The sequence below is a fragment of the Melanerpes formicivorus genome, unplaced genomic scaffold, assembly GCF_026170545.1.
Source record: "Melanerpes formicivorus ecotype bairdi unplaced genomic scaffold, bMelFor1.0.p_v2 SCAF_43, whole genome shotgun sequence".
Lineage (NCBI taxonomy): Eukaryota > Metazoa > Chordata > Aves > Piciformes > Picidae > Melanerpes > Melanerpes formicivorus.
Window position 1 is genome coordinate 3,844,762 of NW_027142395.1, and position 25,156 is coordinate 3,869,917.

Genomic DNA, 25,156 nt, shown 5'->3' on the forward strand with positions numbered 1-25,156 from the left:
TTTGTTTCAGGAACACACAAAGAATTTTCAGGTTTCTTTTGGCTTTTAATACTTTGTGTACAAAATAAACATCTTGAAAAATAAGAGGTATCTAATTGTTGTGCATCCATATTGGTGATTAAATGGGAAGAGTATGGTATAAACACACCCTTAAGCTCTGTGGAGAAATAAAATAAACCTCTCCTAAAAAGCTGCCCTGTTCAAGTGTGTGCATTTTTGTGAGGAAAGAACAGTTGCTTTCTGGGAGCTGCCCTTAGTGCCTGGTCCTTAAGAGCACCTTGGGAATCTGAGGACTGACAGTTCACAAAAACCTTTTTGTCTGTAGATTTGTCACATTTGCTCTGAAGGGGTGGCCCTGGATTAGCTGCATGAAGGTGTGATGGCTTATGTCTTCTCTCAACTCTTAGTAGCTGTGGTTACGCTCAAAGTTAGTACGTCATACTTAGACATACTTAGCATGTCTAATTCTACACTCAGGACTGCATTTCCAATGGACCCTCTGCCTTTTCTCACCCCGCTCCTCTCTCCCTCCCCCTTGCTGAGTTAGAACACATTTGCCTTCTCTTCTCTTTCAACCTGAAGGTTGAGGTGAGATCCACACACCTAATTTCAAAGCAAGCAACTGAAACAACTCAGCTGAATATCACATTTGTTCACATGCTTTGATTTGCACTCAGTGCACCTACAGTAGCTTATGCAACACAAAGGAACGATAAGCATTTGACTTGGTGTGGTCTGTTTTGCAGAAGGGATGATCTGCAGAACTCTGTTTTGGTTTTTGGACATTATGGCCACATAATTTCCACCAAATCCTTGTAGTGGTTGCTTGCCCCAGGTGTGCAGCATGCATCTATCTTAACAAGCAAGGTGAACCAATTTTGCACCTTGGCTCAGAGGTCAGTAGAGCTATGAATCACACTGCTTTAGTGGAGGTATTCCTCTTGGTTTACCCTCTGGAGAGACTCTGGCATCTCCTCCTGGGGAATTTTTCTTGCTTTCCAGAGGACTTTGGCACCCTCTTTTTAAGATTACCATGCTAGTCAGGGAAACTAAAATTCTTCCCTTTACTCAGATAAAAGAGTTAGGCTAAAATTCCTGTTCTTTGACAGTCTGCTGCTTCTTTGCAAGGTGTTCTACCCCAGTATGTTATGCCTGCTGTGTAGCTAGGAAAACCAATAGTCACCATTCACCTGCATATGCACATTAGTTTTAGAAGATGCTAGTGAGACTTTTAAATCAAATGCTTCTTGGGAATTTTACTGCCTTGGGTAAAATGTGGTCTTGGAAGAGAGGTCTTAGACTGGAGAGGCTGCCTGTACAAAGTGCATGTGCTCAGGTGTTAGACTTTAAGAACCAACCTTTGGGCTTCAGCTCCACCTAGGCAGTGCTTTGCCGCTGGCCACTGTGAACAGAACTCTACTGAACAAATCAACTAATGCAGGCAGCTACTGCTGTGCTGATTGGCAGGGGAGAAATTCAGTGCTTGGTTTATAAACCAGTGCCACACACAACCTTGAATTTCTTGTCTGCTGATGCTTGTAAGCAATAGATCCCAGAGGAGGGATCTTCTGGAGAAGGTGTGCACTTCTCATGTTAATAAAAACCTGTCCCAAATGCTTCAGGTGGTCAAGGTGCTCATTAGCTATTTGCAGGATTCTATATGATGTTGGAGATGGCATGCTTCCCCAAGTTCTTTGTTCAGAAATGCCAGATGTCTTGCAACCTAAAGTAATGAAAATATTTATTTCAAAATATGTTTGGTTTTTTTCCCCACTATAATCCTTCAGGGCCTTACACAGCTATTCTACTCCTCTTCCTTTTCCATACCTAAGGCTAAGCAATATCTTGCCCTAAGGCAGAATGAATCTTTTCCTGAAAGAATTTGTTCTGGGACGACTGCCACAACAACCAATTAACGTTTGCAAGGGTTTGTTAAAGTCAAAAGTAACACAGTTTGTATCAAATTACGATAGTCTCACCCATCAGAAACAGTATGTTGGGTCCTGTTTCTTTTACCATGCACATATATACAGAGTGCAAAATGTTGAAACCTACTTGTAGGAGTGTCCTTTGATAGTACAGGTCACACATTTTAAACTGTAAAGACCAAACCCATCATTTATGTTTTATTCATGAGGAAGATGGAGCTCGATAGCCTATATGACAGTTTTGAGTATTTAATACTCTCCAATACATGTACTGCTGTAACAATGTTTTGCACAAGTTGGAACCTTTCATTCAAAGCTCTCAGCACATTACAGTGGGAGTTTAATACTATTTTGTGGCTTAAGGCATGATGAGGTTCAATAAATGTAAACTACCCCTTAAAGTCTGTGGAGAAGTAAATCTAAAATATGAAGGTGTACAGAGACCTCCTAAACCTGACACTGGCTTTCTCAAATTATAGCAATACAAGTATGTAGTGATTATATATAATCTTACATAGCTATAAAAACTAGTAATACTTATAAAAGGCTACAAGAGCAACCTTAATTGTGGCAGGTTTGTGGTGGTGTTTTTTTCCTTTCAATACTTCAACCATACACTAAATGACTGCATGAACAATAGGCTGAAGTACCAATCCAGGGGACACCTCTTTCCACCATGTTAGGGAGGGGTGCAATATGGGGATCATACCTCATTCAGTGAATCCTCCCAAGATGAATCACAGTGACTGCCATTTGCCTGGACATCCAAGATGATACGGGGGATCCGATTTCCTGCAACAATTAAGCTGGTGATCACTTGACATTGACTGAATGGATAAAGGTAAGTGGGGATGGGGATGCGAGTTGTTAAGGGCCAGATAATTGTGCCCTCTGTCCTAACAAAATTTCTGTTTTTCCTTAAGGGAAAATAAATAAATCACAGAGGCTTGCTGGATGAGCTATTTGTATTGTCATCAGCTACATGTTTAGCATGTTTGTCTGTCTCTCTTGTCTTTTTGGAAAGATGTGCTTTTTAATTCCTGAGTAAAGACTGCAACAGCAGTTGTGCTGCTGGCAGAGAAGGGGCATAATGAGATTTAGAAAAGCTATTTCAAGATTTATTATGGTGCTGATGGTAAACACTTTTCCCAAGATTAGATGGTACTAGAAAATAATAAGGTTTGAATGTGCCTTTTACTCGGACCAGTCCCAAAGCTAGTGTAAGTCTCAGGCATGAAAGCATCAGTCCCTTGGTACTGTTGTCATTCTAACCTGGGTTAACACCTCTGGTTTTAGCAAACTGGGGAAAGTAGGTTTTTGTAGAGCAGAAAAATGAGATTTTTATCCATGTGCTGTTGAGAACTGCAGTCTGACCATTTTAGTAGCTGGACTGCTAGACAGTATGGGTTCATCTAGCCCTGTCCAACAATGACCATGTGTTGAGGCCTAGGAAAGAGTGAGCCCCACTCATTCTCCCAGTCTCTCTCTTCCTATTTATTTATTCATTTTATTCTCAGAGGCTTTCCTGAGCCTGCTGTAGTTTGCCATTATTTAATGCATGGATTTAACTATTTTCAGGCAAGTCCACAATGCTGGTCCCTTTTAAGGCTCTGGAGTGTGCATCTTAGAAGCTGAGGTTTGTCAGTGTGACTGTACCCCTCATCTCTGCAGGTAACAGAAATTACTTCAGTGGTTTAGATACTGGATTATATTGTACAAATGAATGCATTTAAGGAGTCAACATCTATGGTGTTTAATGATGTGGCTACAAATACTCTGGTTAACTCCATGGATCTGTAATATTCTCACCTTCCTTACTTGTGCTGCTGGCATACTCCAGTGCAGCCCTCCTAAGTTTCTGAACGTATCGTAACACTCCCGCCAGAGGTATCCGCTGATCATTTTTGTATGCAGTGATAAAAACTGAAGGGTAACACTGAGGTTAAAAAAACAAATCAGTTAAATACATGACAACTTGTTTTTCTTATGAAGTGACTAACAAATTTTTCTCTATTTTTTTTACTGTACTACTTTGTTTATCTAAAGCTACATCCATTACATCTTTGCCTGCTCTTAAAAAGGCACTTTTAACTACTAACTGCAAAAGGTATTTTGGCCTTGAAAATTACTTCATAGCAGGGGATCATCTACTTGTTAAAGCTAATCAAAAACATCCTCTCCCACATGGTAGAAGTCTGATACATGTCTGCTTGCTGATGGTTGCAAAAAGTAGTAATCATGGAATGGTTCACCTTAGAACAGTAGTTGAACTTTACTTTTGCAATCCTTCTACATACAAAAAGTAGGTGGTGTTATACTAAGATTTTACGTAATGAGGCTATGCAACACAACTAACATTACTTCAAATGAAGAAAGATTTCCTCTGAGAGGATGGTATCAAAGGAATAGCTCCTTTTCCCATTCATTCGTGCCTCTCAGCAAGAAAAAACCTCCTTCCTCCCATGACAAAATCAGCAAACCCCAGCAAAACAGAAATAGAATAGAATAGAACAGAATAAGACCCTTCATGGGAAGGTTGTGAGTTCAAGCCTGCAGTGGGCAGTAGTGTCCTCCCTATTCTAGTCATGAGGTCTGTGGTGACAGGTTGGACTTGATGATCTTTGAGGTCTCTTCCAACCTTAGTGATACTGAAATTAACCAGGTTGGAAAAGACCTTTGAGATCATCGAGTCCAACCTGTCACCCAACACCATCTAATCAACTAAACCATGGCACCAAGTGCCCCATCCAGTCTCTTCCTAAACACCTCCAGTGATGGTGACTCCACCACCTCCCTGGGCAGCACATTCCAATGGCCAATCACTCTGTGAAAAATTTCTTCCTAACATTCAGCCTAAACCTCCCCTGGCACAGCTTGAGACTGTGTCTTCTTGTTCTAGTGCTGGTTGCCCGGGAGAAGAGACCAAACCCCACCTGGCTACAACCTCCCTTCCGATAGTTGTAGAGAGCAAAAAGGTCTCCCCTCCAGGCCAAGCAACCCCAGCTTCCCCAGCCTCTCCCCACAGGGCTGTGCTTCAAACCCCTCCCCAGCCTTGCTGCCCCTCTCTGGACACATTCCAACAACTCAACATCCCTCCTAAACGGAGGGCCCCAGAACTGGACACAGCACTCAAGGCGTGGCCCAACCAGTGCTGAGCACAGGGGCAGAATGACCTCCCTGCTCCTGCTGGCCACGCTATTCCTGTTACAGGCCAGGATGCCACTGGCCTTCTTGGCCACCTGGGCACACTGCTGGCTCATGTTCATCTGGCAAATCTATAATCTATACATAGAACAGGCATCTACACATAGAACAGGCAATCCATACACAGAACAGGACCCTTTCCTCCCAGCAACCAAAGCAGCCAAAGCAGGTGCACTGCTTCTGTCTCCTTTATAATGAACCATCCCTGAAATGAATGCACATATTAAGATGGTAAAGGTCAAAAATGACCCCTAAAAGAAGGGAAAAAACTCCCATCAATTCCCCCAGAGAGGGACTTCAAAATGCCCTGCAAAAGAAGGAATTTTACATGTTGAGGATTGTTCTAAGAGTCACTTATGACTCCAAATATTGCTAAGATTATTACTGAAATGTATGTGTATTAATCATTCATTTTAACGCAAAGCAACAGCTTTGTGGATTTTAAGGAACTGAAAAGGTAAAATACAGACATTTTAATATTCCAGTTACTCGCTTCCATTTCCTTATGAAGTGTTAGGCTTTGCTACTGTACTAGTAGAGGCAGAAAGCATAGTTTTACCTGTGGCTTAATATTCTGGTATGGACAATAGCTTTTGATATACTTCATACATTTTTCATCTGCTAATGGATTTCCCCACTCTTCCTGTTCTTCAACTGTCAGGGGGAGGTGAGTTTTCATCATGGTATTCAGAACATCTACAAAAGGAGCCTTAGAAGTGATTGAAAAAAAAAAAAAAAAGGTTGGCAAATTTAGGACAGAGGACCTCAGATGCTTAGGTCAAAGTTTCCTCCAACAAAGGAGGAAGGTGAATTCTGAACTGACATGTTTCCAATTCTGAAACTGGTGGAACAAAATATACAGTTTAACACTGTATGAACACCATGAAAGGTCTGTAGCACCTCACCTGCAAAACCACAGCTCTGATAAGTTCTGGATCAGTGTTGCACAGGGCTCCTGCAAGAACTCCTCCTGCACTGGCAGCTGCTAGTGCTGTGTAGTTTGGCTGAGAAAATCCTACTTTGTGCAGCAGCATGATGCAAGCCTTAAGGTCATGGAGACCTTTGAGTTTATTATGCTGACATCCGTCCTTGTGCCAGCTAAGGCCTAGTTCTCCTCCGCCTCTGAAATTCAAAACAATTCAAGTTGGAGTCTCTTTGGAAAACTTTGCATGGCAAAGCATGCAAAGCTTCATATAGTGAAAGGACAGCAGTAATCATAGAGTCGCAAAACCATAGTTGGCTTTTCCCAATAAACTCTTCTCTACGCTTGTTCTTTAGCTCCCCTTTTCAGATAAAACACACGACATGCAAACAAAGATAATTTGTGCGTGGTGATCGGTGAACATCCTAACTGTGAAAGGGCACTGTGCAGATGAGCTTGTGTCCTGAAACACACCACTTTAAGAAATAACACCATCACTGCAGGCAATACAAAAATCAGACACTGGTATTATCTAATTATACAGGAAGCGTAAACCAATTTCAGTACTTTATTGCTAGCATTTGTTGAAAACAGTAAAATAGTATTTCACGGCTCCATACTGAGACTCAGGGTTTGTCTTCTGCAAAGCTCACATTTTGAGACTGTTGAGAAAGTGTTTTTTTTTTTTTTTTCCTAATCTGTGAATTTCAAATACTATTGGAAATGTTACAATTTGTAATACAGAATTGTAAAATTTATTCATATTTCTTTCTACACAACCACAACTGTGGTTCTAAACCCCCAAAGGTTTGAAGTTTAAAATTAATGATTTGATTAGTCTGCCAAATTCCTCATCTTTGGGTGAATAACCTGACTGATTTGCATCCTGAGATAGTTAGAAGGGTGGGAGGAAGAACAGCACAGTGCTTGCCACTGAATATAGCAGAATGAATGTATGCTGAATTTGTTTTGGAACTGGTGTTTCAAACAATTATCATTCTCCCCATTCCCTCTCCTCTCTAAAGGGATTATTTTGTTACCTTCTTCACCTATTGAATTATTATCTGAATGAAAACATGAAGGTGGCTGTGCAATAGTGGTTTTATGGAACTAGTAGCTTTGCAGCTGGACAAAAGATTCAGCCAATACAAGAACAACTTATATGCTTAGTTGTTGCTGTAGAAGGTAAATGGCTTTCAGAAGACAGAGACTGAACATTAGTAAACAATGCCCTTGAAAAGGGAGGTAGCACGTTACTACAATTCGCACATTAGCAAAACAGTTCTTGAGCAAAGATAAGAGAAGAAATAACGAGACTTAACAAGATTAAAAGTTAGATGCAACCATCCTGCTGATTTAAGAAACCTGAATGCAGTTCATGGTCTTAAAAGTGTAAATTTTTTGAGGCATTTTGTTTGTTTAAAAACTACTTAAAAAAAACCCCAAACATAAAGAAATGGAAGTGAAGAGCATGAAGAATTCACTGTAGCTACATGAAAAGTCTATTTTTGTACCTCTTCATTTGCTTATCAAGAATTATCTGTACCCCACAGATTAAAATCTTAATTCCATTTTACCTGGCTTACCTAACATGGCAATAGGCTAATATCCAACCCTCTTCAATTAACATCAGCTTCTCTTCTTTAAAGCTCATGTTCAAATCCATGCCGTAAGCTCCATAGACATGAACCAGAAGTGGTTTCCCGCGCAGCTCTTTAGAACTCGTGTTATGAAAAACTGTAATTGGCACCAAAGTTTCATCCTGGAAATGAAGGAGTATTTTACAATAAAGGACATTTCAGAAATCTCAATGATACATGGCAATGAAAACTTCAATTATTTATTTCAAAAAGTGGGGTTTTTTTTATTACAGTAATTTTTTCCACTTAAAATGTACAAAGCACTCTTGAAAAATAAAGCGAGAGACTGAGCCTCTGCTGTGTGGGCTTACAGATGCAGAGTATAAAATTAATTTAAGTGCAACACCTGAGGAGTTTTTAAACTACCAAAGCACCAAAGTCTTCCTCCCCCCTGTAACACCAAGAATATCTATTATTAACAAAATAGTTTACCACTTACTGCAGCACAAACTCCTTATTAACATCTCCATTTTTGTAAACTCGAGCTGTTAAAACTTTCCTTTCTTCATCTGTATTGTGCTGCTGATTGTGGGGTGTTCTTTCCAGTACCTGGCATCTTTTTTTCATTTATCATGGAGAATGATACCATACATCAAGTGGCGATTTTAAGTCATACTATACTAAGACTGTTGACTCATCGTGCAATGGTGTCTCCTCGAGCATAGCCAGGTTCATGGAACAAAAAATTATCACGATTCTTTCTTGTTCTGTTCTATAGCACTGGAAGAAACTCCCACTGTTTAGTAACTATAGCACCAACTGCTCTTTACATATTTTTTTTAATCTCTACTCCCTGCCAAATGCATTTTCTTTAAATGGGAGGGGAGGAAGGGAAAGAATAAAGGAAATGGGGAAAGGACTGAAAAAATCTTACCTTGCTTTTAGCTAGTAAACGTGTAGTGTGACAATTCATGATAATTGGTACCTCTTGCACAGCTTGTTCAATGAGATTATTTTCTTTAAATGAATATGCAAAACGCTTAGGGGGGTGTACTGGGGAGGTGAGCTGAAAATAGCAAGTGCTGGTGGTATGTTCAGGATGAGATTCCAGTTCGAATTCACAGGCCCACGTAGGTAGCTGAGAAAACACAGCATTACAAGGAAGACCTTTGCACTGCTCCTGTAAATTTTGCCTAATATGTCCTTCGGAGGATAAGAGTTTGGCTATCAAGCTCATTATCTTCAGTTTGTATGTAGCACAATCTGTGTTTCTTTTAAATTCAGTAATGAAACAGTCAAAAAGAGATGCCAGCAAATTTTTCCTCTATGGCCACTGGATCAAGTTCAACAACGAAATAAACTGAATTCAGATTTCTTTTTCTTTAAAAATTGGCATTAGTGCAGATATAAAAAACAACCACAAAAAACCCCAAACAAACAAGGAAAAAAATACCACACACAAAACCCACACAAAAATCCCCCAACCAAACAGTTTATTTGAAATTATTCTGCCCTTTTTTCATTTTTAGACCCAATTTCCCCTCTGGTTTCCAGTCCTACTTCAACATGTTATACAGCCAAGTCCATGTCAGTTGTTACACTGTTGCTGTCAGTTAGCTCAGTAATGCTAAGCCACTAAAAACCCCTGCCTCTTAACTTTGTTCCTACTGCCAGCCATTGTAAAGAACAAAACCTTTTCCTGGCACATTCACCCACAGACATTTAGTGCTATTATATTTAAGATTTTTAACTCTGCTAAGAATAAAAAGAAATCAAGATTCATTCTTTGAGAGCAGCAGGGAGATAGTCAAACCCTCTGCCAGGCCACTACTTACTTGAGTGAGGTTGCTAGAGACTTACGAAATGGCAATAGAAGTCCAAGTTCTCCAGAGTAACTGCAGACCTTTTCTCAATAAATAAACTAGGACCACTTTCAGAGAGCATACATTGCACTCTGCTGAAAACCTTTTTCTGTAGCAGTTTTATAGAATGCAGATTATTGCAATAAACTTTCAAGTAGTTCAGACTGTACTTTTCAGGCAAACAAATCAATTAAACATTCTGTCTGAACGGTCTCCAGAAAAACATGGGTTTGAACTGAGTCACTACGTTTTTCATCTACAAATATTTAGCAACAACTAGAGAAGGGAAGAATACTCAGCACAAATTGTACTGCAGTATCGGTTCCCATTCGTTACGGGACAGTGCCCATACTTGTCCTCTGAATGTCCTAATCAGTCTTCTGTTGGAGGACCAGGCTTACTTCCTGGCTTACAGTAATGAGTATAACCAAAACCAGGCCAAATAAAACTAAATAGTGTGCTTAGGGAATCAAGTCCCATTTTACATTAGGAATCAGCTGTATTGTAAAGACTTTGACTGTAGTAAGTTGAAGAAAGAACTGACTCATAGGATGGCTGCTCTTTAACCTTCTAAGTGTTGCAATTAGACACCACATGATATCCTGAAGAACAGCCACAGGTAAATACAATTAGGCGTAATGACAAACTTGATAGTATTATAGTTTCTGCACCATTTAAGCTCTTGGAATTTATCTTTTCTTTCATTACAGTATTATGTTAAGAAAAAGAAAACAGAAAGGAAACGGTGCTGGAAAAATATTGTGCTGCTTAAGCCAAGTTAACACATACCTCTATTGACTGAACTGCATGTGAAATGAAAGAAATCACATTTAAGTGAAGATGACCAGCCTTCTTCAGGAACATAACACAGTGATCACTGAACATCTCCAAGTCTACTAGTTTGGTTTTCTTTTCCAGTGCATAAACTAAATGCCAGCTCTCCATGCCGCTGGAAGATACTGGTGCCTTCATTAACTATAAAAACAAAAAGCAACCTCTTAGAAGGTTAAAGAGTTTGAAATGAGATGTAGAGACATGTAGGTGCTCTCATGCAACACTTTTCACTGAAAAAAATCATTAGCTTGTTTTGGGGGGGAGGGAGGGGCTTGTCTGACTGCAACTGGAGGGTGTTTGATTACTTTTATTTAGGCAAAATGACAGAACAGTTCAGTAACACTTGGAAAAGATCAGTTCTCACAGATTAAGCTATAGAACATTTTCATGCAGTAAGTGTTCTCAGTGTGGCCTACAGAATCGTAGGTGGTTTGGTTATATAGACTGAGATCTCCAATTTAAATTTTAATATGAGGGAAATGACCGTTAAAGTATACTCAATTCCTTGCTGTTGAGTTAGAAGCCAACTGGCATGCTGCAGGTGAGACTCCCTGTACTACTATCAGTCTTTCAATCCATGCAGCTGTGTAATTCTCTTAAATCATTTCGTAAGCTGTGAAGCCAAGAACTAAAAGCAAGCCTTACTATTTCTGTATTACCTGCAATAAGTATCTGAATGAATCCTAAATTACCTTATACTCTGCGGGTTCTCCATATGTAGTAAGAATATACAACTCATCATTTCTGTGCTCTATGTGGTAAAGGACCCCTTTTGTTCGTGCTTGTACAAGAGCAGGCAACTTAAAAGGATCTCTACAGTCAACCAGCCAAACTTCTGAGGTTGTCTTGCTGTTGCTGTTGATAGTGAGAAAGCGCCTATCCTTTGTGCGATGTATGTCCACAAAGAATCTGTAAGGAATAATTTTTATTTGCATTTTTTTTTTAAGGCAGAAAAAAAGCTTCATCTTGATTTACAAATGCATTGGTTGTTGCAGAATCAAGGACTACCTTACCCCTGAAGGGCAAGAAACAGCATGCCTGTAAGTGGGCTGGAGAAATTCCAGAACAGTGGGCTCCTAAACCCACTCCTGCTAAATCTGTACTGGGATTCAAAACCCCACAATATTGTGTGTGGAAATTGAAATCTGCAAGGAAAGCAGTTCAGTTGTTGCTGAACTGAATCCAGGGTTCTGCATCACAAAGATACACTGGAAGCTCATTGATATACAGAGACTTTAAAATTCAGGCAAAATGTAGAACATTTTATTGACCTTGTACCACTATTTAAAAAGTAATACTGGATAATTAAAATTCATAGGAGACATTATGTGGGAACAGCAGTAACAAAAGTAAGAGCCATTATAAAGATAAATTGATAAAATACCTGTTACTGACCTAATTGTCTGAAGCAAGTAAGAAAAAAAAGAGGGGGGGAAAAAGTAGAGGCTTACAGGAGACCAGACAGGCAGATTTGCAGGGATATACCTGGAAACTAGGAACTGGTTTTGGAACTATATAAGAAACTAGGAACTATCTACTGGTTCTAAATGCTTCTACAAGCTAGAAACGGGAAACAATGAAAACCAGTGGCTGGATACTAAATTGGACAAGTTCAGGCTGAAAATTCAGATTTCTATGAGTCATCCTGCTTAACTGGACATTGCAGTTTGTCATTTTGAATCTTTTAAGACTGGATGCTTCTAAAACCAAAACTGTCCACACGAAGATCCAGGAATTCCAAAGTTGAGCACCGTAGTCTGCATTATGCAGATCAGTTAAGTGACTGCAGGAATGGTCCCACTAGGCTTCAAAGAATTTGACTGGTGAAGGTCAGAATGCTTCGGACTGCCTTTTCAGTGCCTTTATTTCTTTTTTGCTACTGTTGTTTTTTCTAATTGCACTATCTTGACATTGTATCGTTAGAGAACAGGCACAGTGCGGGATCTAAAGACTGCAAGGAACCAGCTTCCTGCCTCTCTAAGACACACAGAATTGGTGGGAACGTGGCACTGCATTCAGCAGGTTCCAACATTCTGGCTCTGCTGACCTTAACTCTGAGAAAGTCAAGATGAGATGCAGGCTATGCTTTTCCCTGAGGACTTTGACCTTGGTATTACAATATTTTTTGCTTTGTAGCTTTTTTTTCCCCTAAGAAAGTAAAAAAATTATTCTGTTTAAAAAAAAAAATTGAAAAAAAATTGACTACACCCAAAAGAGCTGATGAGATGCAGAACTGCTCAATGACAATACAAAAGAATGTCTTGTCATTTCTGATGAACAAGTGAGTTCAGTTATGAGCTGCAATAGCACATGAACCTTTAGAGTGAGTTTCTAATAGATTTACTGTAATGACTATGACCTTCAGAATTACGCCAACAGTTTCCCTGTGGGGGAAGTGTCAGGTCAGTGCAACTTAATTTTCCAAAAGTATGCATCAAATGTTGCCTGAAGAAAAGGATCTTATTTGCTCCATATCAAAGAAGATTTTCTTTGTTTAGGTTTTTTTTTTTTTTCAGATGAAAGTACAGTATTCTTTACTGAATACACAACCTGAATTAAGTTTATGGAATACTGCATAAATCTACCATGTGCTGTATGGCTGAAAAACTAGCTCTGCACTCAATTCAGCAAGAGCCTTCTTGTCTCCCTAAACCACTGCTTAAAGAAAGGTTATTGAGAGGGTATTCAGTCAACAATAGTTCTATCTCTGGGAATGCTGTAATGATTTTGCTCATCCATTACCCAGAGCAAAGATTCACCTGAACTTCCCTGTTTTAAAAAAGATGTACCAGACATCAATAGCAGAGAAAAAAAATGAAACCCAGTCTGATTTACCCAGTAAGAAACTGTCACCCATTCATTAAAGGACACCCTGCCCTGAGACTGACCTTGACATTTATAAACTCAGCTGAACTCGTGAGGTAAGAGAATAAAGTTAAATCTCTGTTGATCACGTATCAAGAGGAGAACAGAGCATGTTCTCAGACTGTATAAGGCACTACTGACAGCAGAACACAACTTTAAAATGCCTTTTACCATTTGGAATATAATACAAATAATTTGGTTTCCAAAACAGTTATATTTTACATATAAAATACTTAAGAATATGTAAAAGACTTGTTATATTTTAGGTAAGCATTACCTTGCATCTTGTTCTGTATAAACTAATTTAGTATGCTTCTGGTGTGTGAAAGTGGTCATAAACACATTCTGGCATTTAAGGTTCTTCTGACTTGTATAATACAGTACATCATTTGTAGCCCATTCTGGAAAAAAGACAAATGCCTATCAAATTGGAGCAGCATATACTAGTACTGAGAGAGGACGGAGCAATGTCAACATAACGCTGAAAAAGGTGGGCTGCAGCTGCAACTGAACTGAGGGCAGCACTTCTACGTCCCAGGCGCTGGGTAAGCCACCAAACCATTTTTCCATGTTTTCTCTGAATCCCACTGAACAAGAATGTTGTAATAGATTTTTTAAATCCCAACCAAACAACAGAGGACAATGTACCAGCGCCCAGGAAAAGGACACTCCTGATGCTGTACTGGTTCTAGAGGGAACAGGAAAACAGATATGCTGCTTTTTAAAACAGAGGTTTACGTGGAATCAGCTAGATGATAAAGACAGGAAGAGCTCTCCACCACTGCATGTGACTGCATGCAAACCATTCAGAGACAAAGAGATAATGCATTTGCCCCACAGGGACTGCTGAGATAAAAATTCTCCAGTTTTCTATTCTTGGAAATGTGTTCACCAATATTGGAAACATATGAATACAGAAACCTTGCTATTCTGAAGTTTAGTAATCTAATTGAGTCAAATTACTACTATCTCTGTTACTCCTCTAGCCACCAGAATGGTGTTTATCTTACTCATTTTTTAGGCATTTATCATGCCTAAAAAAGTTATTGTATGTGTGTCTAATGCACAAATACTGATTTTCAGTACAAAACATTAGGAAATACCACATTGAAGTAATGCAAACATTTTGCTATCTGAACAGCAATGTGGCTCTGAAGTGCACAGGTAGCTAAGGGTTCAATATGAAGAACAAGCCTTTAGAAGGAAAATCCCTGCTCTTCTGTAGCCTAGCATTTAAAAACCCACAGATGTAAATATTCAAGAACTTTCATTTCCCCGCCTGCTACACCATATTATGCACTACAAACACACACTGCAAATGGTCATAAGACCTAATATTCTTGCTCATGATTGAGGCAATGGGTGTAATCTCTACCATTCTGATATACATTTTTTATACTCTTATTATCAGCCATGATCTGTCACAGCTGTAGGCATCAAGGAGTTGGTTTCTTAAATGCACTGATTTTTCCAGAGAGATGTAGATACATCTTCAAGCATAGTGAAAAACGCTACTGGCAAATTTTCAGGCCTGTATTTCAATAGGCACCAAAACTTCAATTGTGCAAACACCCAAAACATTAAATTCTTGACGCTCTTCATTTTTGTAACTACAAAGTTTTATTTGAGTTTAAATTATTGCCCTGCCCAGCCGAGTTGCTTACTCCACCATAGATACTTGATCATACCTAACAATATACACCGAAATACATGATGTAGAACATGGTATGCATATTACTGAACAACTGTTTAAAATATATTCTTTAAGACCATATGAAAGAAGAAAGACTTCCCATTCACTTCAGTTTACCTTTGCTTATTTCAACAGCAAGGTAAAGCTCTGTGATCTATTCTGAAAGAACTGACTCAAGGCTTAACTTCCTTGGGCTCTGAATTCTGACCCACATCCTGGATCCCAGCTGAAATTCCAGTTAATACTTAATTGTAGGTACCACTTTCACACTCATTCAATAAATTCAATAAAAACAATGAATTCAATAAAAACAATAATACGCATGATTGTTCAAAGAGGTAAAATTGCTTGCTTGCACAATGAAGGAAAACTGGTATCATGAAAGCAGTCACCTTCATCCACATCAGCAGTGGGGAAGAAATTGTAAATAAGAAACAAACCAACAGGTATGAGGATTAAATCTAAAACTGTTGGCTCAGTTTACAAATAATATTAAAATATTTTGTGGGAAAAACAACAACAAACAGGCAAGCAAACAAAACCAACAAAACAAACAAAAAACCCAACTCCCCAAAAAACAACCCCAAAGAGCCAAAACCCACCCAGCAGCCCAAATAAAAAAAAACAAACATCAATGTTGGGTTGAAAGCTGGTATGATCCTCAGGATATTTATAAACAACTTACCAAAACTAAATACACTTGGAATTACTTTTTCCACAACAGGACAATGACCGAGTTTCACAACAATGCAGGTTGCCTCTTCAGAATTTTCACTCTTTACGCTGAGTGACACGCGTCTCTGATCTGGTGAAATTCTGATCCGTTGAATAACAGTATCAGAAAAGCCAAGATCTTCAGTGCTGAACAAAATGTCAGCATTTCCTTGATCTACTCCATAAAACATGAGAGATAGCAAATAACTTCTGTAATTAAGACACTGTCAAAATGAACAGTAGTCGTTAATGCTTGCATTTAAACAGCCCTGCCTGCAGTATTTGTTAGCACCAGGTACTTGTAAGATATTTGCAAATGCACTTTATAAAAATACATAAAAATTTACGGTTCTAGGGGGGGAAAAGTATTGTGGTTATTATTAAAAACATTTTTGAAGTGCAGGTGCTGGCTTCTAGTAAATGCATTAAATTGTAAATTTCAGATACCTAAAGCACAGTTGTTTTTCCTAAATACAATTGGTAATTTTTTTTCCCCCACCCTCCAGTAATAGGACAGTATGAATGTGTCCTTTTTCAGTATGTTCTTAGGGCTCTGAAAATAACTGATTGACTTCTTTTCCCTCCAGAAACTTGCCCCAGTACTGATATATAATATTCTCTAATTCTCTTCACCTTGCTTCTTGAGATTCAAGATTCTAGAATGATTTATTAATTAAAGAATTTTATGAAAGTATTTTTAGTTATTTTAAGAAGCAGAGCAATTAACCTCTTATCTAAGAAAAGCACACCAAGTGATACATGCACAGTATTTTTAACCATTGCACCATGTTAAGAAGATAAATCCCTTACCATCATCTCCTTTGGAAAGAAATATACAGCCATTCTCTTCAAAGTACACATTGTCACCAAACCTGATCTGTAAAGCAAGCAAGTTACAAATCCAACATATAGTTGAAGCATTTCCTTAGAATTCTCCCATTCAATCATCATTTGTACAAAAATTGTAACATACACAAATGACAGAATGCAGCACACACATTTGACATCATGGAGGAATTGCATGCATCAGAAGTTCTTTCCATGTCAGGGCACTTAAGCTAGGTATACCTGTTTTAAATTTAACAAAAGGCTCAGATCACCTGGAACTGCTTTTGTAACTTACAATGGCTTCTATTCTTTATCCAAAAGTCAAATGGTTATTGTATCTATACTTGCTCTTGCCTATGCAGAAATTAAGCTAAATGCACTATTGGCACAGGTGTAAGCTGTTCTAAACCAAATTAAAATATTCAAAACTACCACCACAAAATAAATCAGTAAACCAGCATTTTATAGCAGAAATGGCTTCACTGTCTTTTATTTGTACTCAGTGATGGGTAATGTTTGATTTTTTATTTCCACTTACCCTGGGGCTTCCCAAACTGAATGTATACTTCTTGTGCAGTTGTTCTAATTTTTCCTTGATTATCTCTGTCATAGGTTTGTATCTTGCTGAAATGTCATTCCAGCTTTTCTGCTCTGATTTCAGAAGATTCTTGTACAAAAGTTCTGATGTCATTATGGATGTATATTGCTTCCTTTTGGAAGGGAATTTTGTTCTTTCCTGCTAAGTAAGGAAGAACAACAATGGTTACAAGCCAGTACTCTGTACTCCAGTATGAAGGTACTGAGGCAATAATGGTATTTCCTGAGCTGCAGACCCAGATTCATTTTTGCATTATTACAATAGCACATGCTCCTAAAAAGAAAAACAAGTTGGAACAAGTTCTTTACAGTTTTCACTGATATTTTAGGAAGGCATTGCCAAATGCATTTACATATTAATGTCCTCCCTTCAAATACTATTAATGTACGTCTTTAACTGATTATATGTGAATATATTTGCTCTTGTTCTAGAACTAATTTTTAGTCACTTTTGACAAAATTGTTATCTTTCCTTCTTCAGAGGTGTTTTCTTGTAATTTTTCTGTCTTAAGAGTATCATTTCTCATTTCCTTTCCTAGACAACACCACCACCCACACCTCTGTCCCTGTAACTAGGAGTCCCAGCAGCCTGTTCAGTTTCTTGTTCCACCTCAAAAGTATTAGTGTAAATATTTGTAAGGTGCAAAATGAAGTGAACTGATACCGGTTTTGCAAGGATTTTATCATGAAAAAGCTTAAGGATCTTTTTTTCCACAATCCATAAGCAGAGTAGTGCTTCCTCACTGCCAACAAAGCTGTCTTCTCTTGTGAAAACATTAAAAATGTGTTAGAGTTGCTGCAATAATGCTACTTGGTTTTGCTTGCTGTAAAATCTCTTTTGAAGAAGAATCTTAACAATTTATGACACTATGTAAACACTGAATGGATGTAAAACAGTATGTAAAACATTCAGTGTATGATGTCAGTGTGTCTAAACTTAACAGTGTACACTTTTTGACCCATCCTCGCTTTGCATTGAGAACTGCTGGTTTGTTCCTGGTTTGTCCTCACAAGTCATGACTTACTGGTCTGCACAGGAAAACAGCTTTTGAGCCAGCTCACAGTGACTGAATCTAGTGTCATCACTTTGGACACTTTGTCTTTACACTATCTGATCTCTCTCTCCAGTATTCTCCTGATGCTTTATTACTGGAAGATGCCAAATCTGAAATAAATCAATAAATAAATCAACCAAAATGCAGCTTTACAGTGAAACTTTACAGGAAACTGGAACAATGGTATATGTCTGAAATTCTGGTATTTTATCCTCCTGCTTCAAACCCTTTAGGAAAAATGTGTTTCCTCAACATTTGAAAAGTATGGCTGGCTTCCTTAACAGATGTTCCAAGGTGGTTATTGACATTATGTCTATACATAAACTGCATACCTTGCAGGAAAAGAAACTCCATGGCAGGATGCTTCCAGGTGGCAGAGTCCTGTGCACACATGTGTTTCTTGAGTAGTCCAGGATGTGGCATTTTTTTGGTTTTATTTTGCTACAAAGACATCTTGTTTGAAGACCATTAAGCTTACGGTAGCAACTGATACCGAAGGCCAGCCGTTGGGGCAGAGTTTGCAGTCCAACGTATGTCATCCTGGCCTTTCCATTTCTTGACAGTCAGCCTGCAATTCCTGAAAATGGCACAGTGCTGATTATTTACTTTCTGCCTTCCAGAGAAACGGAAGGTATTTCAGATGAGAAGAGACAGTAAACCAAAACCTATTTTAACAACTGGTACACACAGCTTAGCTTGTGTTTTAACCTGTTACCTTACTCCAGAATGTGGTTACGGGCAGTTCAAAGTTTAACTCTTGCAACCAACGAAGAGAAAGGAAGGCGCAACCCCCTCTCTAGACGTGAAACCAAAAACCGGTCAAGTGTTTTCGAAGTTCCCCACTCCTTATCATGTAAGAATAAAATCGTATTATCACAAGAGGATAACTTGATAAACAGAGCTGAACCGCCTCGCAAGAAAACGATCAGGGTTGAGTGGGTTCAGCAGGGAGGAACAGCCCTACGTTTCATAGCCCGCTGTCGCGCCCGGGCGAGGGCTAGAGAAGCCGGCCTGGCCCCGCTCCCCACCAGCCCTGCTCCTCACCACCGCAGCAAGGCCGTGCCAAGGCCGCGCAGCGCCCGCGGAAGGACTCGGCGTGGCAGGCGGGGCTAGAACTGCTTTCCCTCCGGCGGGGCTGCCCACGGTAAGATGGAAGGCGAGAAGCAACTCCGCGCTTCCTTGCGGGAGTGCCCGTAGCCAAGATGGCGCTAGAGCGCTTCAGCGAGTGAGCGGCGGGCGATCACCGCTGATGTCAGCGCAGAGCCAAAGCAGATGCCCGCACTCTCGGCGCGTCGGCACCGTCTCCGGCACGGCTTCTTCAAGTCGCTCTCGTCTCACGCAGTTTCACCTTCAGCCACAGGCGACTCGTTTTAAGGTGTGCCCGAAGAACTGGGCGTAGTGCAGCGACAGCTTGTCTCCACAGTGCTGCCCTTAACAAAGATGGCTACCCGCTGCGTTTCCCGCAAGCCCTAACCGGGCCGGTCCCAGCAGTCGCTGAAGGGTCGGCGGCAAGTCCTCGAAGCCAGGGCAGCGCTCCTCCTTCGCGGAGGGCAGTCTCTGTGCCCCACCGCCGTATGGCTGAAGGTGCTGAATGTCCGCGTCGCCCCGCCGCGGGCAAGTGCGAGGCGAGCGCTACTGGAGTGGCGAGAGCCCGCTGGCGGCTGCTCGGGCAGGTAGGGGGAGCCCGCGAGCGGGAGGGGCTGCCGGGATGGGCCGCCGGGATGGGCCGGTTGCACAAGCGGCACAGCCGGAGAAGTGTGCGTCTCTGCAGAACGGCGCTCCCGCACTGTGGCGTCTTGGGCCGGGGAGGTTCGTCGCCCTCACTCCCGCCCCTCCGCACTGGGCAGCTGCGGCTCCACGTGGCTGGTAGTTCCCAGTGTCTGAACGGCCAGGCTCTGTCCCGCGATGGGGTGGCGGTGCGGAAGGGCGAACTGCAGAGAGCTGCCCGCGCCCCGACGAGGGGATTGCGAGGAATAGTATACTGGGGCTGGCAAGGGGGTTTGCAGTCTTCTTCCTGGACAAAATAATAACAGCCACGATAATCATAAGAATGTACATACACACATGGTTCTTCAAAGTGTGTCTTCTGATCCCCAAACCAGTCTGTGGTCTTGTAAGTAGTGTTAGCGGCAGACCGGCCGGGGCCCCGCAGCTGGGGGCACTACCCTGGGATTTTCAGGATGAAGTTTGACACCTTGAGTCGGTGCTGATAGTTGTCATACGCTACCCGATTCCTGCCCTTTGTCTTGCTCCCCAACTACCTTTCGTGAGGAACAGGGGTGAGACCCTACTCACCTGGCAGTGAAATCTGCTCTACCTGCAGCTGCTGGTGCAGCAACGCCTGGAAGAGCGAGAGGATGAAGAAGCATTGCAGGGGCACAGCAGTTTGTCAGCTCTGGCCTTCCATACTTCTTTGGACTCTTTAGAGGCTGTAGTGGAGTAAGAGTAGGAGGCCTGGAGAGGTTCATACTACACTTTTATTTATATGTGGGTTTGGTTTGTAGTTCAGTTCAACAGGACAAACTTTTATTATACTCTAAAGCAGGAAATGTCAAAGCTAGTGGTATGGTTATCAGGTATGTCTTTGTAGGATTTCCATTTTAAACGTGTGTAAGCTGCACTCTGCAACTCTGCTAGCTCTTAATTCTTTTCAACATACTGGATTTGGCATGCCTCTGTCTCATGAAATCTTAAGGAATTTTTCATAACAATAGAATGGGAGTGTGATGGGTGCATGTAAATATTGGGAGACAAGACTTCTGTTGTATCTGTGACCTTTTCCTCTGCAGGTTCTTTGGTTTTTCCATGTTCTTCTGCTTTTCTGTTGATTTTTGTATGGTACAATGAGCAAGGATCAATTTAATCTTACTGGTGCATCTGAAGTAAGAGTCATTTCTGTGTTCTTTACTAATATTAATGCTCAGATTGATCTACGGATTGGAAGAAGGTATCGACCTTCCTTTATAGCCATCTTTAAAGGAGCACTGTCAAAATAGTTTCTTGCAGTGCTTTTAAAAACACTTTTCATACTGCTTGTAATAATGTCATGAAATCAGTTCTATGGTGTGTTTATACATTGAATTTTCTTTCATTCATGCACAAACTGATTTGCTGTGGTAGGGATACTTGAGGGTGTACTTGCTGATTTAATTAAGAAAAAAGCCCTTTTAACAGGTATCCTATGAAGCTATCATAAAGAACTAGGAGTTTGTGTAATTACTTATGTGATTTTTATCAATAAAATGTTTTATGTCTGTACTGAGTTTGAAGTTTGGCAATATTTTTAAACTTAGCTTGTCAGAATCAAGAAAAACACTTTTTTTCCCTGTAGAAAAGTATTAAGCCACACATGTAGTGTGCATTTGTAAATACCTGGAGTGAATTCTCAAAGGCTGTGTTTTGAGCTCTGCCAGTCTATGCAACTGATGACATTATCCTGTCTGTAGTTGTTAGGAGGGAAATTAGAGCTCGAAGCATAAATTGTTACCTGTACGTATGTTTGGTCTTCATAGAACACTGAATGAAAACTTTGCTGAAATCTCTAAGCTTTATAAAGCTATCCTAATGTACTTTAGCTACCAGAAATGAAGAGTAAAAACTGAACTGAGGACAGGGCAGTGGCCTTTTATTTTTAGTTTGGTTTTGATTTTTTGTTTTCTTTTTTCCAGAGCAGAGCTTCTCAAACAAATTTTCTTATCTTCCTGTTCCTCTCTCTGTGGAAGGTGCCTGTGCTCCAGATATTTTTTCCAAGTTTTTGTTAGATTTGAGTTTGCAAATAATTTGCAGTTGAAAAAAAAAAAAAACTAAAAAATGTGCAGTTCTGATGATATAATATAGATTAGTTGGTTATGTTGAAACTTTTTTGCGTGTACAAAATATGTTCCAGTTGGTGCCACAGAACTCAGAGGTTACTGAATTTGACTTTTAGTGCGGCTAGACTGTACACTGTGAGATACACAAAGCAATACAGGGATTTTCTGGTGATCTGGAATTTTCTCCATATGTTTTTGTTTGTTTGTTTTTATGACAGATTAAATGCCTTTAGGTTTTATAATGTCATGAAATAAGTACCAAAGGCCCTGCAATTGAGATCTGTGGGTTTTGGTGATGCTTTTTAAAAAAATGTCAGGTGTGTTGATGAGGAAAGAGTTGCTTTGGAATTCATAGATTCCTAGAATGGTTTGGGTTGCAGGGGACCATAAAGGTCATCTAGTTCTAACCCCCCTGCCATGGGCAGGAACACCTTCCTCTAGACCAAGTTGCTCAAGGGCTTGTCCAACCTGGCTTGAACACCTCAAAGGAGGGGCAGCCTGTTCCAGTGTATCACCACCTTTACTGTAAAGAATTTCTTTCTAATACCTAGCCTAAATCTGTCCTCCTTAAGCTTCAGTCCATTCCCTTTTATCCTATCACTGCAAGCCCTTGTAAAAAGTCCCTTCCTGGCTTTCTTGTAGGCCTCTTTCGGGTACTGGAAGGCTTCTATAAGGTATCCCCAGAACTTTCTTTTCTCTAGGTTAAACAACCTCAACTCTTACAGCCTTTCCCTATAGGCTCCAGCCTTTTGATGATCTTCATAGCCCTCCTCTGGACCTTCTCCAGCAGTTCGATGTCCTTCTTATGCTGGGGGCACCACGCCAGGTGGTGTGTCATAAGAGCAGAGCAGAGAGGAAGAATCGCCTCCCTAGTCCTGCTCATCACAATTCTTTTGGTGCAGCCCTGGACACAGTTGGCCTTCTGGGCTGCATGTGCACATTCCAGCTGATGTTGAGTTTTTCATCAGCTGACATCCCCTAAGTCTTTTCTTTTGAGACTGCTCTCAATTGATTCTTTGCCCAGCCTATATTTGTGCTTGGGATTGCTCTGACCTAGGTGTAGGACTTTGGACTTGGCCTTGTTAAACTTTATGAGGTTGGCTTGGGTCCACCTCTCAAGCCTGTCCAAGTCCATCCGGATGGCATCCTTTCTTTCTAGTGTGTGAACTGGACACACAATTTGGTGTCATCTACAAATTTGCTGATGTTGCACTCAATCCCATATTGCTGACAAAGATGTTAAACAGCACTGCTCCTAGTACTCATCCCTGAGGCATGCCACTTGTGTCTGTTTGGACATTGAGCTGTTGACTGCAGCTCTCTTGAGTGTTGCCATCCAGCCAATCCTCATCCAGCAGGTGGTCCACCCTTCAAATCCATGCTTATTCCAATTTGATGACCAGGATGTCATGCAGGAGAGTGTCAAGCACTTTACACAAATCTGGGTAGATGACATCGATTGCCCTTCCCTTATCCACTGATGCTGTAACACCATCGTAGAAAGCCACCAAGTTTCTTTCATATGATTTGCCCTTGGTGAAGCCATGTTGGTTACCTCCAATCACCTCTTCTTCATTTTTCATATGGCTTAGGAAAGATTTCAGGAAGATCTGCTCCATGATCTTGCCAGGCACACAGGTGAGATTGACTGGTTTATAATTTCTGCGGTCTCAATTTTTTCCCCTTTTTTGAAGATGGGGGTTATATTTCCCCTTTTTAACCAGCAGAGACTTCACCAGATTGTCATGGCTTTTCAAATATGATGGACAGTGATTTAGTTCTGTATTGCTAAGTTAGAGAGGAAAGAAAATGCAAGTTTGAGACAGGGGAAACCATAAGGTAAAAGTGTGAGCCTTTATTGTGTGTTTGGGATTTTCAGTGATGGTGTTTTTTCCTTTAAGTAACCTAATTTTTTGGCTAAGGATCTCTCATACAGGACCTAAAATATTTGCTTATTTAGGTAATATTTGTATGTATGACCTGGGTACAAGCCTAACACTTGTGTACACCTGTGAAGTTCTTGTGCAGAAGATCACAGAAATACCTGCCCCAAATTCTTGAGCAAGAGCAGCACCTTGGCAATCTCTCTTTCCTTCCTCTTGAAGATCCTTTCTCTTTTGGAGGTGTTTTGTATGGAATTTTTTCAGTTTATGAAGGACATTGAGACACTTGAACGTGTCTAGAGAAGAGCAACAAGGCTGGGGAGGGGTCTGAAGCACAGCCCTGGGATGAGGCATTTCAGTACCTAAAAAAAACCTTGACAATAGTGAACAAGGCTTGTGGAATATTTTAAAATAGAAATATGCTGAGAAATGGAATCACAAGTTATTGAGGGAAGAGGTAAGGAAGCCAACAACCCAAACCAAAGAACAGTGATGTCTGGTGATTCCTTCCCCTCTGTAGTTCTTTCAGTTTGCCATCACCAATCCCAGGAATTAGCTTGCTTTGATACTGGCTACTGGTTTTGTAGGTCACTGGAGCATATTCATTTATTATGGCAGTGTTCAGGAAGTTGGGGAGCTTTACCTTCACTGGAAGGTTGTCACGAAAACAGAGCTTTCAACTCCTCAAAATATTATTATGAATTTAAACAGATTTGTCACCTTTTGGCTTTTGTCAGTGGAGTATCCTATAGCAGCAGCCTGTTGTGATGCTTTTAGGAACTGACCTGTGGGAGAAAAAAATGTGATCCATATGTAAAAATACAAAGTTAGATATAAATAATGTAACATGTTCTTCCTTTGTATTCCGTTTTACCATTATATTTAGGTTCTTAAAAGATTTGACCTCTTGATTTTTGTTTGAGACCATGGAAGAAATGTGCTTTTTTGAGTACTCAAATGCTCATGAGATTTTCTGTTAAGCCAGAGAGTCCCTTTTACAGAGTGACTAGAAATTTTAACTGTAGAACACAAAACTTAAAACAGGGAAGTGTTGTCACTGCTGGATTTCTTTTCCTGTTCATAATAGCTTGCCTTTGCTTTAAAAAAAACCCCAACAATGTTGAAACAAGAAGATTTTCTAAAGACTAGATCTTGGAGGTTTCTTTAGTTGTCAGAATGGTCCATTTTGTTTTCAGGCATGCTGCTATTATATGAAAGTCTTAATTCTACTAATGTTTTAATTTGGTTCTCCTTTAGCCCTTTTAACTATTTCCCTTGCATGTGTATTTTCCCCATGTGTTAAAGAAGTGGAAGAAATAACTGTGGACAGCACACAGCCATTTTTAATACTTTGATCAAAATACCTGTGCCTTTCATAT

General features: G+C 40.3%; 2 protein-coding genes across 9 annotated transcripts in view; one reads left to right on the forward strand and one right to left on the reverse strand.

The window, feature by feature from the left end:
• Positions 1-24: 24 nt before the first annotated feature.
• PREPL (prolyl endopeptidase like) lies at positions 25-19,438 on the reverse strand. 7 transcript variants are annotated; one of them, XM_068158867.1, is made up of 15 exons: positions 19,127-19,438; positions 18,415-18,659; positions 16,969-17,169; positions 16,413-16,479; positions 15,574-15,777; positions 13,473-13,596; positions 11,023-11,239; positions 10,286-10,471; positions 8,569-8,772; positions 7,641-7,816; positions 6,038-6,254; positions 5,692-5,841; positions 3,738-3,864; positions 2,638-2,720; positions 25-1,723 (listed from the first exon to the last, which is right to left on the reverse strand). In XM_068158867.1, the coding sequence occupies exons 2-15, from the start codon at positions 18,619-18,621 to the stop codon at positions 1,643-1,645; spliced, it is 2,244 nt and encodes a 747-aa protein (XP_068014968.1). In that variant the 5' UTR covers positions 18,622-18,659; positions 19,127-19,438; the 3' UTR covers positions 25-1,642. The 7 variants fall into 7 exon arrangements, with proteins under 7 accessions (XP_068014968.1, XP_068014967.1, XP_068014969.1 ...); XM_068158866.1 differs by having other exon boundaries at positions 18,798-19,438; XM_068158868.1 differs by having other exon boundaries at positions 18,791-19,438.
• Positions 19,439-19,515: 77 nt separating this feature from the next.
• CAMKMT (calmodulin-lysine N-methyltransferase) overlaps positions 19,516-25,156 on the forward strand; it is a 256,296-nt gene continuing 250,655 nt past the window's right edge. For both annotated transcript variants that reach the window (XR_010989820.1, XM_068158873.1), the window contains exon 1: positions 19,516-19,755. Coding sequence is in view for 1 of the 2 variants with exons in the window: in XM_068158873.1 (XP_068014974.1) it covers positions 19,657-19,755 (99 nt within the window). In the remaining variant the exon portion in view is untranslated. The remainder of the gene's footprint in view (positions 19,756-25,156) is intronic.